Raw genomic sequence first — 16915 nt, forward strand, 5'->3', positions numbered from 1 at the left:
AGTGGTCGTCTTGGAGGTGTGTTGGGGTTGTTATCATGTTGGAATACTGCCCTGCTGCCCAGTCTCTGGAGGGAGGGGATCATGCTCTGCTTCAGTATGTCACAGTACATGTTGGCATTCATGGTTCCCTCAATGAACAGCCCCAGACCATGACAGTCCCACCACCTGGTTGCCGCCACACACACTTGACACCATCCGAACCAAATAAGTTTGTCTTGGTCTCATCAGACCACAGGACATGGTTCCAGTAATCCATGTCCTTAGTCTGCTTGTCTTCAGCAAACTGTTTGCGGTCTTTCTTCTGCATCATTGTTAGAAGAAGCTTCTTTCTGAGATGACAGCCATGCAGAACAATTTGATGCAGTGTGCGGTGTATGGTCTGAGCACTGACAGGCTGACCCCCCCACCCCTTCAACCTCTGCAGCAATGCTGGCAGCACTCATACCTCTATTTCCCAAAGACAACCTCTGGATATGACGCTGAGCACGTGCACTCAACTCCTTTGGTCGACCATGGCGAGACCTGTTCTGAGTGGAACCTGGCCTGTTAAACCGCTGTATGGTCTTGGCCACCGTGCTGCAGCTCAGTTTCAGGGTCTTGACAATCTTCTTATAGCCTAGGCCATCTATATGTAGAGCAACAATTCTTTTTTTATTTAGATCCTCAGAGTTCTTTGCCATGAGGTGCCATGTTGCCCTTCCAGTGACCAATATGAGTAAGAGTGATAACACCAAATTTAACACACCTGCTCCCCATTCACACCTGAGACCTTGTAACACTAACGAGTCACATGACACCGGGGAGGGAAAATGTCTAATTGGGCCCAATTTGTACATTTTCACTTAGGGGTGTACTCACTTTTGTTGCAAGCGGTTTAGACATTAATGGCTGTGTGTTGAGTTATTTTGAGGGGACAGCAAATTTACACTGTTATACAAGCTGTACACTCACTACTTTACATTGTAGCAAAGTGTCATTTCTTCAGTGTTGTCACATGAAAAGATAGAATAAAATATTTACAATAAGCAATAAAGTTAATCCAAAAAATAATAATAATTTGTATAAAATAAAAACAATAATAACAAAATTAAAGCACCCCGTCCCCCTGTACTTACGCACAAATGCGATTGCATACTATGTTACTCCCACACACATATGTAAATGATGATTGCACCACACATATAAGGTACTGTTGCGAACGTCAGAGCGAGAGCAATATTTCTAGCACCAGAACTCCTCTACAACTCTAAATTGATAAAAGGTGAAAAGGCATTTAAAGCGTCGCCTATGGAGAATTTTAGGCACTGTGGTTTGCCGCCATTCCACGGGCAGATGCAATTTTAAAACGCGACATGTTGGGTATCTATTTACTCAGCGTAACATCACATTACACAAAAAAATTAGGGTAAATATTGTGTTTTTGTTTTTAATTAATTTAAGTGTTTTTTTTTCCAAAAAAATTGCATTTGAAAAACCTCTGCGCAAATACCGTGTGACATAAAAAATTGCAACACTCATCATTTTATTCTATAGGGCAACTGCTAAAATAACATGCATAATGTTTTTGGGGTTCTAAGTAATTTTCTTGCAAAAAAAAAAACGTAGGAGCGAAGTGTCAGAATTGGCCCAGATATGAAGTTAAGAGGAACCTTTTCCTGCCTCCCTATTTATTTTTTTATTGCTGAGTCCCTGCTAAGGATGAGCTCAATCAATCAACCACCCAATCATGGGTGGTGGAAGCATTCCCTGCCTCGAGTCGCACGTATGCAAGGGGTGCGTATACGTGCAACTGCGGGGAGGAGAATGCCTCCATTGTTTAGAGTTGGCTTTGGCAGCTTCCCGAAGGGATAACACAGGTGGATTTGGCCTCTGGACATGCCTGAGCTCACCCCTGGTCTGCACTGGGGAGATTCACCATCTTTCTTTGTCCATAAAGTGATTGTAAGGGTTCGTTTTTTGTTTTTGTTTTTTTAAATAACAAACATATCATACTTACCTCCACTGTGCAGCTTGTTTTGCACAGAGTGGCCCCGAACCTGCTCTTCTGGGGTCCCCCGGCAACTCTCGCGGCTCTTCCCCACATCAGATAACCCCCTAGAAGCGCTCTCCCAGAGGGGGTTACCTTGTGGGCTCGCTCCTGAGTCCATCATTTGGCGTCCATAGCCGCCGAATGTATGACTCGGCCCGGCGCCCGCGTCATTGGATGTAATTGAAAGCAGCGGGAGCCAATGGCTGCGCTGCTATCAATTTATCCAATCTGGACACGAGACACCGGCCGGAGATGGTGTGCTCATTCCCGTCGCACAAATTTCGGGGCTCGGGTAAGTATAAGAGGGGCTCAGGGGTGCTGCTGCATTAAAAAATGTTTTATCCCTTAATGCACAGAATGCATTAAAGCGGAGGTTCGCTGAAAAAAAAATATTAAAAGCCAGCAGCTACAAATACTGCAGCTGCTGACTTTTAATATATGGACACTTACCTGTCCAGGGAGCCCGCGATGTCGGCAGCCGAAGCCGATCCGTCCTTCGGCTCTCGGCTGCTGCCGCCATCCTCAGTAAGGGAATAAGGAAGTGAAGCCGTGCGCCTTCACTTCCTGGTTCTCTACTGCTCATGCGCGAGTCGCGCTGCATGTCCTCTCAGGTCCCTGCTGTGTTCTGTGTCTCACAGAATACAGCGGGGGAGGACGGGGTAGGCGCCAGAAGTGGCGTAGGTCACAGCAAGCGCCGCGGTGAGCTATGCCAGGAAGTGGGAACAAATACCTGTATTAGACAGGTATCTGCTCCCTCCCCACCCCTGAAAGGTGCCAAATGTGACACCAGAGGGGGGGGGGGGGGATCCAAAAAGTGGAAGTTCGATTTTTGGGTGGAACTCCACTTTAAGGTGAAAAACGGTGAGGGTTTACAACCCCTTTAATGACCATCTACACAGGGATTGAGGGTGTGGGGGAAAATCCAAAAATTTCAAGTTGTCACCGAAACAGGAATAGAGAGGAAGTTGTCCAGTAGGGATGCTTGTTGCAGTGACAAGTTGACAAGTCAGGAGATATATGTCACTTCAAAGAGATTTCCTCTCAAAAGTGACAACACCAACCTCCCCCCCGTCACCGACATAGTTAATATAGACGCTGGCTACAGAGGAGCAAGGAGCAGCAGGGGAGCTCAGAGATAAGTTGAGGAAAAGTGGGCTGAGATGACCTTTTGTCAGAAACCATGAATCAGACCAAGACAGAAGTACAGTTAAATCACACTTGTTAAGTTCGGTAACCAGAATGGATAGTCAGCCAAGCCAGAAGCTCAGGGATCAGTGTAGTGGAACAGCAAGCAGGATCTGGAGCCAGAAGGTATGTCAGCCAAGCAAGTCTTTAACAGGAACGCAGGAGATGTCTCTGTGATGTTGACCAAGGCGAAGGCAGAGATCTACTGGGCTGGATGGCTTAAGTAGGCAGGACTGACGAGCAGGATATCATCAACAGGTGAGTAACTGTGGAGTGATAGGAGCTGGCAATTAGCCAACAGCTGAACGGCCAGCTCAGAGAAGGAAGGGCTGAGCTGAGCCTTTGCAGAGACGGTCACTTTACCTTGCATGGTCAATGTGAGAAGTGCCTCTTTAAGAAGCACGGGGCTGCTAGAAGCATGTGCTGGTATCAAGCTTGTTGCAATCTAATGCTCGATGGTTCAACTGGTCCTTGCCAAGTCGCCATCCTGCCAGCAAGACCCAAGTTGCTCTGCATAAAAGGGCAGCATTTGTTTGTCAAGAGCTGCCAGCGAATTCCCAGCTGGGTCGGGAGTGCTCGGCAGGCAAAGACATGTTATATTATATGCCTCTCGTACGCTCCTAATGAAGCGGTTTCTTGGGTTGCTGTGGCAACAACCCTATTTGTAGAATGGCAGAACTGAATAGTTTCCAAGAGGAGTGTATAATGCACCTGCACACTGAATACCTGTCACACGTGTCTGAAGCGGGGTGACAGATATCAGCAGAGAATAGCAAGAGTCTACATAATCCTGAGATAATAGCAGCCCGGCAGCTGTATAGCATAAAGAGCCAGCACTCTGAATAAATTACCTCCGAGGGGCTCGTCTGTCGCTTGCCGCGCTAAAATGCCAGTTATAAGCCTGCCAGGGGAGATGCTGCAGAAACCTATGTTTTATTCACCACGGGGGGGGGTTAAATACACCGTGTCTGTCGGATTCTGTCTTGGGTGCGTAGGTTAGGAGGTTGCCTTTTAGACTTTTTTTTTTTAACTGCTGAAACATACTACAGAGAGGGGGAGAGATGTAATATATATAATGCCTGAGCATAACAGGCAGGAGAACAGAAGTTTGACATTTCTAAACTTCTGGAAGTTTTCATTTTCAGAATTGCGGTACAGATATCTCTGCTCAAATTGCTGCAACTTTGAGTGCTGGTGTACATACATCTCTTTTTTTATTATTTTATTTTTTAAGGGTGTAATTTTATTGTAGGTGTGTGTACATACATCTAACATACCGTAGACAGCCTACAAGTATAAATCTCTGAATTTTTCTTTTCTTTTTTTTTTTTTTTTTTTTGCAGCCGTTTGGTTGTGCCTTATGCAACTATTCTTGCAATATCCCCGGCTCTCTGAAGAGGCATTATAACAAGAAGCATCCCAATGAGGAATGTGTGAATACTGGAGCTGGGGAACTCCCTGCGGAATCCCTCGTCCTCCAAGGTAAGTGCCAGGTCTCTGTTTATTCAATGCACCTGTGAATGAAGAGGGAAGAGCACACCATTATTTTCTTCCAATGGATAGTCAGCAATAAAATAACTTTGTTTAATACACTGGGGGAGCTTTAGAACAACCTTTCTTTACTGTAGAGTTCCTCCAGAGGTTGCTAGGAGTTCCTTGAGCAATCAAAAATGTCTAACCCTGAAATAAGTCACCACTGATGCCAGTGATCTCTTTAGCTATCTGTAAGTGGGACATTCTTTCCACTTAACACCAGAATATGGCGCACTCTTCCCACTGACAACCAATATAAGGGGCATTTTCCCACTGACCACCACTATAAAGAGCATTCTGACCACCAATGTAAGGGGCATTCTTTCTACTCCCCACCATTGTGAGGAGCATTCGGACCACCAATGTAGGGAGCATTCTTCCCACTGACCACCACTGTAAGGAGCATTCTTCCCACTGATCAACAATGTAAGGAGCATTCTTCCCACTGATCACCTGTGTAAGGAGCATTCTTCTCATTGATCACCACTGTAAGAAGCTTTCTTCCACCTGACCAAAAATTTAAGGAGCAATCTTCCCACTGACCACCAATGTAAGAAGCTTTCTTCCACCTTACCAAAAATTTAAGGAGCATTCTGCCTACTGACCGCCACTGTAAGGAGCATTCTGACCACCAATGTAGGGAGCATTCTTCCCACTGACCACAAATTTAAGGAGCATTCTTCCCACTGACTGCCACTGTATGGAGTATTCTGACCACCAATGTAAGGGGAATTCTTCCCACTGACCACCACTGTAAGGCGCATTCTGATCACCAGTGCAAGGGACATTCTTCCCATTGACCACCACTGTAAGGAGTTTTTAGTTATCAGGTTACCGTCCCATCTACGAGACACAAAACATACCATACAAACCCTAGAAAGACAGCCATGGGGTAAGGACAACAAATGGATTGTATGTGATGTAAGGTCCCTATACTTGTGCATACCCCATGATCTAGGACTACAGGTGCTTAAACATCATATGGACTTGTATACAGAATACTCCCCAGAGCTAAAATGGTTTATCCTTGATGCAGTTTCATATCTCTTATATCACAATTACTTTCTCTTCAGTACAAAATGGTATATACAAAAACAGGGGCTCCAAGGGAGTAAGATTCTCTCCCACTTATGCAAATGTATACATGGGCTAGTGGGAAAAACAGTATATCTACAACGCAAATAACCCCCATAGAGACTACATTGTCTCGTACTTCCGATACATTGATGACCTGATCTTCATTATTAAACAGGAGTTGGCAGCAACCGAGTTTCTGGACTACCTTAACATGAACAAATTGAACCTAAAATTTATCATAGAAGAACACCAGACAGAGACTGTAATTAAAAGAAAAATAGTAGTGTTGCTCTGTCCATCAAGTAATGAATATAAATAAAGTGACTCCTGTGAAAAAAAATGTGACGTGTGTTTCAAAAGTGGATACCCATAAATACACATACAGGTGTAAGCAAATTGATGATCGTAATGAAATAATTGCTTCAATGATAAGGTGACCTAATAATAAAGTGATAGTAGTGCTGAAGGTGTATACATCAAGGATAACTGACTGACCTATTCCAATAGTGTAGATCCTAAACCAATATATATATATATAAAAGGTGCATGCAGTGCATATACACAGATAGCTGAAACCATTAGTCTCAAGGCTGGACACTGAAACATATACACATATTGAAATCATGAAAACGTAAAAGCATGAAAAACAACTTTTTTCTATCATAAAAAGTCCCTAATAGTCTGGATGACTAAACGTGATCTATCCCTTCACCATTGTGTGAAAATTCATGTAATTTAGTGACTTAGTCCCTTTCTTCCCATGTCACATCTGTGCTCTCTGGCCTCTCACATACTTTAAATCAGTATATGATCTTATCTCCCAAAGATGGCGTATTAACATAGGCTCGCCTCTAGGGGTTCCTCTTTCTTCACCCAACTCTATCTGGAAGTCTACTCAAGAGGACCCTTTTAGGAATAACAGAGACCCAGCACTTTATAACAACACGCAGAGCATTGGAAATACCCAACAGAGGACCCCTAGAGGCGAGCCTATGTTAATATGCCATCTCTGGGAGATAAGATCATATGCTGATTTAAAGTACATACAAGGTGAGAGGCCAGAGAGCACAGAGGTAACATGGGAAGAAGGGGACTAAGTCACCGAATTACATGGATTTTCACACAATGGTAAAGGGATAGATCACGTTTAGTCATCCAGACTATTAAGGACTTTTTGTGATAGAAGAATGATTTCAATGCGTATATGTTTCAGTGTCCAGCCTTGAGACATATGGTTTCAGTTATCTGTGTATATGCACTGCATGTAATATATATATATATTGTTTAGGATCTACACTATTGGAATAGGTCAGTCAGTTATCCTTGATGTATACACCCCGTTAATACCTGCAGAGCTATTATCACTTTATTATTAAGTCACCTTATCATTGAAGCAATTCTTTCATTACGATCATCAATTTGCTTACACCTGTATGTGGATTTATGGGTACCCACTTCTGAAACACACGTCACTTTTTTTTCACAGGAGTCATTTTTTTTTATATTCATTACTTGATGGACAGAGCAACACTACTATTTTTCTTTTAATTACAGCTATTAGCCACGGATAAGCTATTTAGTGAAAGCAGCTGTTCAGTTTACACTTTCACTTTACTTAAAGTGGTAGCGCAAGAGTAATACACAATGCCAGATGGAGACTAACTTTCTTGATCTCAACCTATCTGGATCCATCCAAGAAAACACAGTCACAGTACAGCATATAGGAAGATCACCTGAAACAATGCCCTTCTGCTACGCATCAAGCTGCCTTGCTCCCCATACCGTCAAAGCAATACATCAAGGTCCATTCATCCAAATAAGACGAAACAAACCTGTTCAAATCTAATGGACTGCGACAAAGAAGCTCGCTTACTGGAATAGAGACTTTGTGGACTAGGTTTTTGCAAGTCACTGATCAAAAAAGCCAGTTTCCAAGTGTCAGAAACCATGAACCAGATCGCGACAGAAGTACAGTAAAATCACACTTGTTTATTAATAAATATAAAAAGATAAATAGAGTAAGCGTAGTCAAAGCATAGCCAGAGTCCAGTAACCGGATCGGGTAGTCAGCCAAGCCAGAGTTCAGTAACCAGATCGGGTAATCAGCCAGGCCAGAAGTCAGGGATCCAAGTAGAGGAACAGCAAGCAGGATGAGGAGCCAGAAGGGAAGTCAGCAAAACCAGTCTTTAAACAGGAACGCAGGAGATGGTTTCTTGTAATGTGACCAAGGCGAAGGCAGGAATGAAGTGAGCTGGAGATCTTTAAGTAGGCAGGACTGACGAGCAGATCCACAACAGCCGGTTAGCTGTGGAGAGAGATAGGAGCTGAAAATTGGCTGATAGCTGAGCGGCCAGCTCAGAGAAGGAAGGGCTGAGCCAGCCCTGACACCAAGTCAGGAATCTGGATAGGACCAACCTTCTAACTGATCATCCCCCCACTAGAAACTGGACTGTCTGATCAATTAGTGTTCTCCACTAATTATAGCTTACAATTTCAGAACATAAAAAACATTATCTCAAGACATCTTCCTGCTATTATATAGTGATGACAGCTACAAGGCTATTTTAAGATAAGGGGTTAGGTATGTCGCTAGAAAAGCACAACTATAGGTAACATGATCTCTCCTAGCATGTACACCTCCAATTCAACCACTCACACATGGCTAAACACCACCGTTTTGTTCAGATGCGGCGCCATGAAGTGCTCCGCCTGTAGCCAGCTAGGAGATCCTCACACCAAAACCTCTTGTTCTAATGGCCTCTTTCTTTAACCATTAAACCACTGGTTAACTGCCACACCAAATATGTAATATACGTGGTCACCTGTACCACATGTAACGTTCAATACATAGGAAGAACCACCAGACGTCTCAGTGATAGAATAACAGACCACCTTTCAGACATCAGAACAAATAAAAACACAAATTTAGCAATTAATTTCATCAACGGAACACACAAACTCTGAAAGTTCAAATAATTGAAAGAATTAACTGTCCGGCTTGTGGCGGAGATTGTTTTTTTCTTCTTTGTAGAAGGAACGTTTATTTGATTTTTAGGATGGACACTAGAATCCCTAGGGGCCTAAATTTTTGAGTGGGATATTACCAATTACTATCAATAATTAATTCATATGCATACTAGTATCAATAGGCTAACACATTAATAGATTTGCTTGCACGTGCTCTATTTATATTCATATCTAGAATTATAACCATAATTATAATCGGAATCGCATTCCCTGAGTAACTCGGAGTGTTTTTTTTTTTATTTTGGAGATCCTTGAAGATCTGCATAGTGAAGATAAATATTCTTTTTTCAGTTGATGCCTCAGGCAATTTACAATCACAAATGCCTTTTTCATGCACATATATATTTTTTTTAATCAACACATGAATAAAGCTTTTCTTTTTAACAGGTTTAGGTGGGAGTACAAGCGATCAGTTTTCTCTTCCATCACACTTGGGTTTTTTGATGCCTTTATACAATTAACTTATGCATTCATACATTTTTATTGTAAAGCGCCTGACTAAGTTGTTCCCTGTGTGCTGACTTATTATTTAAGTAGATTGCAAGACACGAGAATCTGCACACACCGGTCAACCCTTCAGATAATTGAGTGTCCACCAATGATGCTTAAATACTCCCCAAACGCATGGGATCTCCATCCCAATGACTAAGCCCTGGGGGGGGGGGGGGGGGGGGGGGGGGGGGGGTGGAGTGAAACATGTTGGAGCGTGGCCTGGTTAGAGTCCAGGCTGAGGTTGCAACTCTGTTCACCTCCATAGAACCACACGGATATGCGGCATTAGGGATGACCTAGTTTACCTTCTTTGAGCCATTGTAGGAGCCAGGATGGGCCCAATCCTTGCCATCACTCTCAGTAGCAGATGCGGAGGAACTCGCACACACATCCCACATTTACTGAGCCTGAGCGGCACAGGAAGATACTATGGGTCAGTGTAAGGAGCATTCTTCCCACTGGACACCAATGTAAGAAGTGTTCTGCCACCTGACCACCAATGTAAGAAGCATTCTTGCCACCGACCACCAATATAAGGGATATTCTCCCTACTGACCACCAATGTATGGAGCATTCTGACACTAACCACCACTGTAAGGAGCATTTTTCTCACGGACAAGCAGTGTAAGGGACATTCTTCACACTGATCAATGTAAGGTGAAGGTCCTTCTTCACTCACCATCAAGTTAAGAGTCCACTTCACTGACCACACATTTAAGGTGACATTTTTGCATTGACCGGATCCACTGACTACAATAATCTCTTTATCTGTTAGAGGGGCATTCTTCTCCCTAAAACCAATGTATTGAGCATTCTTGCCACTGACCATCAATGTAAGGGGGAGCATTCTTCCCACTGACCACCAATATAAGGGACATTCTTTATGTTGATCACCATTGTATTCTACCCACTGAACACTAATGTAAGGAGCATTTTTCCCACTGATCACCAATGTAAGAAGCATTTTTACCATTTACCACCAATGTAAGGTACACTCTTCCCACTGATCATCAATGTAAGGGACATTCTTCCCACTGACCACCGATGTAAAGGACATTCTTCCCACTGACCTCCAATGTAAGGAACATTCTTCCCAATAACCACTCAATGTAAGGGACAGTCTTGCCACTGACCACCAACGTAAATAGAATTCTCACTGACCACCAGGTCAGTGAAATCCTTCTCTCAATGACTCTCCCACTGATCACCAGTCTAAGAAGGCCCTTCTTCACCCACTATCAATGGAAGGGAGCATTTCTTTGACCACTAATGTAAGGGTCCACCCCCTGACCACAAATTTAAGGTGACATTTTTGCATTGACCAGGACTCGTTAAGCGTGAATCTCTCCACTAATCTCCAGTGTAAGGGGATGCTACAAGTTTCACTGTGACGTTTTTTGGCTATTTTTGTTTAGGTTCATTCCATTTTTATTACTGAAAATAACTGTTGAATAGAACAATCCTAGGTGACAAATACATGATGTACGCTGCATTCCTTAAGCTTTAATTTTTCCTAAATCACAACTTACTGTTCAGGCCAATGTACATTCAACTGTAGATATAGGGCATTTGAGGATGTCATCTTATCACCTTGGACACACAATACAATGATGCAGAGAACAGCATAGACATCAGCAATGCTCACTCTCATTGAAGACCGCCCAGGAGTGGAGGACAAAAAAACCTGCATAGGTCCTCCAAGGAAAATATACCGACCTTGATATATAAAGTGGACAGTGCTGGTCACTTTCAGAGTAGGAAACCATTTGCAGATATAACAGCCAAACACACTTGTGGTAATCTCTTGTACAATGGAAATCAAGTATTGTTCAGAAAGTTCTTTCCAGCACCTTGGCAGAAGTTCTACAATTGTATTGGACTTGCTTTGCTGTCACCCTTCTGCCCATTTCATCCCAAATCAACTGGATGGGTTTTAAAGTGATGGTAAACCTCAGTCATGAAATATGAACAAAGCATCTCCCTCTATAGTGCGAACTTGTCTCAATCCAGAGCACTAAGCGTAATTTTTGTCCGCTGCCTCATTCCTCTGCTACAAGCGTAAATCACTTCTGATGAGATTTCCTGACACCAAGAGAAAAATGGTGGCATTGGAGGGCAGAGTCTGTGATTGACATCCTCAGTTCTGCTCCTGTGTGCTGGGGGGGGGGGTGTCTCTTTCCTCCTATCAGCTCTCAGAGCTCTCTTCACTGATGACTTAATAAAACTTAGTAAGAAAAACAGCTGTTCTGTGAATCCCTCAGAGGTTTGTTAGAGAACTTTAGTTAACAAGCAGCATCATCATGGCCAAGGAACACACCAGACAGGTCAGGGATAAAGTTGTGGAGAAGTTTAAAACTGGGTTATTTTATAAAAAAAATCCCAAGCTTTAAACGTCTCTTGGTGCACTGTTCAATCCATCATCTGAAAATGGAAAGAGTATGGCACAACTGCAAACCTACCAAGACATGGCCGTCCACCTAAACTGACAGGCCGGGCAAGGAGAGTATTAATCAGAGAAGCAGCCAAGAGGTCCATGGTAACTCTGGAGGAGCTGCAGAGATCCACAGCTCAGGTGGGAGAATCTGTCCACAGGACAACTATTAGTCGTGCTCTCCACAAATCTGACCTTTATTGAAGAGTGGCAAGAAGAAAGTCATTGTTGAAAGAAAGCCATAAGAAGTCCTGTCTGCAGTTTGTGAGAAGCCATATGGGGGACACAGAAAACATGTGGAAGAAGGTGATCTGGTCAGATGAGACCAAAATTGAACTTTTTTGGCCTAAAAGCAAAATTCTATGTGTGGCAGAAAACTAACACTGCACATCTCCCTGAACACACCATCCCCACTGTAAAACATAGTGGTGGCAGCATCATGTTGTGAGGACACTTTTCTTCAGCAGGGACAGGGAAGCTGGTCAGAGTTGATGGGAAGATGGATGGAGCCAAATACAGGACAATCTTAGAAAAGAAAACCAGTTAGAGTCTGCAAAAGACTTGAGACTGGGGCGGAGGTTCACCTTCCAGCAGAACAACGACCCTAAACATACAGCCAGAGCTACAATGGAATGGTTTAGATCAAAGCATATTCATGTGTTAGAATGGCTCAGTCAAAGTCCAGACCTAAATCCAGTTGAGAATCTGTGGCAAGACTTGAAAATTGCTGTTCACAGACTCTCTCCATCCAATCTGACAGAGCTTGAGCTATTTTGCAAAGAAGAATTAGCAAAAATGTCCCTCTCTAGATGTGCAAAGCTGGTAGAGACATCCCCAAAAAGACTTGCAGCTGTAATTGCAGTGAAAGGAGGTTCTACAAAGTATTGACTCCGGGGGGCGCCATACAAATGTACCCCACACTTTTCACATATTTATTTGTAAAAAAAATTGAAAACCATTTATCATTTTTCTTCCACTTCACAATTATGTGTCACTTTGTGTTGGTCTATCACATAAAATTCCAAATAAAATACATTTACGTTTTTCGTTTTAACGTGACAATATGTTGAAAATTTCAAGGGGTATGAATACTTTTTCAAGGCACTGTATGCACATTGGGCTGACATACTGTATATGTATCCTGTGTGTGTATAATATATATAATTTATTAGGGGTGCGCCAATACCGAGCATCTGCAAAGGCTCTGATACCTAAACCAATACCTCTGCATTGTGATTTCAGCGCATACATATGTATCTAAAATTCAGCAATACGGTTTCATTATTTGCCTGGAGTTCAGGAATTCAGATTGCTCCTCTTTATCTATATGCCCTCCTGCGCTCTCTTATGGCTTCCCATTATCTTCTTGTTTCAGCTGATAGTCAATAAACTCTTCTATCAGTATGGTGATTTTCTGTATCTTAGCACGGTTGGTGATCTCTATGCGCTGCAATGAAACCCAGACTATTATGTATGAAGGAACCAGGCACTATAATTGTGGAACAATAACATTGGAGTCTTTAGCATAGGATGAAGACAAAGGCAGCACTATCCAGCGTGGGAAGTTCTCTGTCGCTTCTTTGCAGTTCTGTCTCCAAAAGGCAAAAAAAAAAACCTAAAAACTAAAACCTGTCTCAAAGCCAGATACCTGGGTGCGAATCTGAAGTTGGAAGCTGCCATTCATTAAAGCCCACCTCTCTGCGATGTCCACATCATCTTCCAAACGCAATGTTTTTTTTTGTTTTGTTTTTTTGTTTTTTGTTTTATTAATCACTGTATTAGAGCTTACACGATTAATCGTCATAATCGCATTTTTTTTTTCCCGTTGCGATCTTGACAAAAGATACCTGCTATGCATAGAATTCTCTCTGCTCCTCTGAAGCCACAGCCATCAAAAGAAAGGCAGAAAAATCACAACATTCTTTAGACCCCTTTCACACTGCCGGCGTTTTTCAGGCGCTACAGCGCTAAAAATAGCGCCTGAAAAAAGCAGCTCCATTCACTCCAGTGTGTAAGCCCGTGGGCTTTCACACTGGAGCGGTGCGCTGGCAGGGCGTCACAAAAAGTCCTGCCAGCAGCTTCTTTGCAGCGGTGAACTCACCGCTCCCTCCCACTGAAATAAATAGGGCAGCGCTGCGATACCAGCTGTGTTTTGCTGGCGGATTTAACCCCTTTTCGGCCGCTAGCGGGAGGTTAAAACCGACATTATGGCGGACACGTCGGACAATTTTGACACATTTTTGGGACCATTGTCATTAATACAGAGATCAGCGCTATAAAAAATGCATTGATTACTGTAAAAATGTCACTGGCAGTGAAGGAGTTAACACTAGGACACTAGGGGGCGATCAAGGGGTTAAATGTGTTCCCTGGGGAGGTGTTCTAACTGAAGGGGGGGGAGGGGACTGACTAGGGGAGATGACAGATCGCTGTTCATACTTTTGTATGAACAGACGAACTGTCACGTCTCCCCTCAGAGAACCGGGATCTCTGTGTTTAGATCCCGGTTCTTGCCGTGTCACGAGCGATCGCGGGAAGACTGCCGGGCACTGGCATCGGCTCCGGGGGAGTGCTGCGGGCGCACGCCCCTAGTGGCCACCAGAAGGAGTGACGTAACATAACGTTGATTCGCCTGCCCGTGCCATTCTGCCGCAGTATGACTGCGGCGGCTGGTCGGCAAGCGGTTAAAGTAACGCAGTGCCGTATCGCAAAAAATGGCCTGGCCATGAAGGGGGGTCAATCTTCTGGGGCTGAAGTGGTCAAAGTAATCTTGTCTTGACAGAAACACAAGGGCGGCCACTATATCTCCTTTTTGAAAATTTTAGTTGCTTGGCTCTTGTGATCCACAGGTGTATACACTTTCTGAGTGCATCTTGACAATTTATGAATGAAAGCTCTATTTGTGTGTATGAGGGGGGGATGACGTTGTACAGCGTCGCACAACCGCGCAAATGTCAGTTAAAGTAATGCTTTGCAGTATTGCAAAAAATGGCCTGGTCAGGAAGGGGGGTAAATCTTCCGGAGGTCAAGTGATTAAATCCTACTGTCTTCAGTCCAGGTCCTCTTCTTCCTCCAGCAGTGTGTGGTCCTGAACGCTACGGAGAATGCTGCTTTGTAATAAGCCCCAGGCTTTGTTTTTTCAATGGGCAGGAGGAGAGGGTGTCTGAGACAACTGTAGCATTGGGGTCTATGAGACCTGCACCGCATACATCTGAGCTGGGAGCTTTACCGATCCCGGCTTGTAAACCGATTTCCTCTCGCTGACACCAATGATGAGGTATTGGTTACTCCCACTGATGCCGGGCCATTTTCTACTCCACATGGGCACAATCCGCTGAAGGACAGTACACTGGCCCTTTGTGTAGAAAGTTTGGAGACCCCTGGTTTACATTATGCTTTGAGTTTATGTTTGTGGGAAACGTGCAGGAGTGCAGTAAATCTAAAATGTGTGGGCACTATAGGGCATCATCCCGATATAGTAGCAAAAGGACAGAGTATTTTGGGACTTTAACCCCTTCAGCCCCGGAAGATTTTACCCCCTTCCTGACCAGAGCACTTTTTGCGATACGGCACTGCGTCACTTTAACTGACAATTGCGCGGTCATGCGACGCTGTACCCAAACAAAATTGAGGTCTTTTTTTTTCCCCACAAATAGAGCTTTCTTTGGTATTTGATCACCTCCATTTTTGCGCTATAAACACAAAAAAAGCGACAATTTTGAAAAAAAAAGCAATACTTTTTGCTATAATAAATATTCCCCAAAAATATATAAAAAAAAACATTTTTTTCCTCAGTTTTGGCCGATCTGTATTCTTCTACATATTTTTGGTAAAAAAAAAATCGCAATAAGCGTATATTGATTGGTTTGCGCAAAAGTTATAGCGTCTACAAAATCGGGGATAGATTTATGGCATTTTATTATTAGGGGGTTTTTTTTACTGGCGGCAATCTGCGATTTTTATCGTGACTGCAACATTATGGCGAACACATCGGACACTTTTGACAGTATTGTGGGACCATTGGCATTCATACAGCGATCAGTGCTATAAAAATGCACTGATTACTGTGTAAAGGACACTGGCAGGGAAGGGGTTAAACACTAGGGGGCGATCAAGGGGTTAAGTGTGTCCTAGGGAGTGATTCTAACTGTGAGGGGGATGGGCTACCACTGACATGACAGCGATCACTGCTCCCGATGACTGGGAGCAGTAGATCTCTGTCATGTCACAAGGGAGAACAGGGAAATTCCTTGTTTACATAGGCATCTCCCCGTTCTGCCTCTCCACACCGCAATCACGGGCCGCCGGCGAACATCGAGGCACGCTCCCGCAGCAAATTTACAGGGACGAACAGGTACGCCCAATTGCCTGCCTACGCCATACTGCTGATCTGTGTGCGACAGTCGGCAAGCGGCTAAAGGGGTTGTAAACCCTTAAAGTTTTTCACCTTAATGCATTCTATGCATTAAGGTGAAAAACCTCCTGTGATACAGCAGCCCCCCTTTTACTTACCTGAACCCGGTCTTTCCAGCAGCAGGGACGAGCACAGCAGCTCCAGCCAATGTCTCGCGTCCTGATTGGATAGATTAATAGCAGCGCAGCCATTGGCTCCCGCTGCTGTCAGTCAAATCCAATGACTCGGTGGGGGCGGGGCCGAGTCCTGTTGTCTGTGTCAATGGACGCAGCAGCAGGACACGGGAGCGCGCCCGCACGAGTGCCCCCGAGGGAGAGCGGCCCTCCAACGGGGCACTCGAGAAGAGGAGGAGCCAGGAGCACTGCTGAGGGATCCCAGAAGAGGAGGATCGGGGGCCACTCTGTGCAAAACCAACTGCACAGTGGAGGGTAAGTATGACATGTTTGTTTTTTGTTTTTTTTTTAAACAAGCCTTTACATATCCTTTAAAAATTCCCCAGTGTGCACACTTGCCAAGCAAAAAGAAAAATTGTCCTATATCATACAGTTTATATAAAAATCATTTTTTATTACATACAATATAAAAACACATATTGTTGTCTGTGAAATACTTTACAAAGATGAGCGCATTATATCTTCTGAAAAGGTCAGCGCGTTTCGCGGATCATCCACTTCATCAGGACTGACAGAATTGGGTGTATTGAAAACACGTAAATCACAGACCGTTA

General features: G+C 43.8%; 1 protein-coding gene across 2 annotated transcripts in view; it reads left to right on the top strand.

The window, feature by feature from the left end:
- The window catches only part of ZFAT (zinc finger and AT-hook domain containing), a 292845-nt gene that overhangs the window by 229349 nt on the left and 46581 nt on the right, over positions 1 to 16915 (top strand). For both annotated transcript variants that reach the window (XM_073632280.1, XM_073632279.1), the window contains exon 13: positions 4558 to 4696. In XM_073632280.1, coding sequence (XP_073488381.1) covers positions 4558 to 4696 — 139 coding nt within the window. The remainder of the gene's footprint in view (positions 1 to 4557; positions 4697 to 16915) is intronic.

Source organism: Aquarana catesbeiana, linkage group LG05 (assembly GCF_042186555.1).
Source record: "Aquarana catesbeiana isolate 2022-GZ linkage group LG05, ASM4218655v1, whole genome shotgun sequence".
Lineage (NCBI taxonomy): Eukaryota > Metazoa > Chordata > Amphibia > Anura > Ranidae > Aquarana > Aquarana catesbeiana.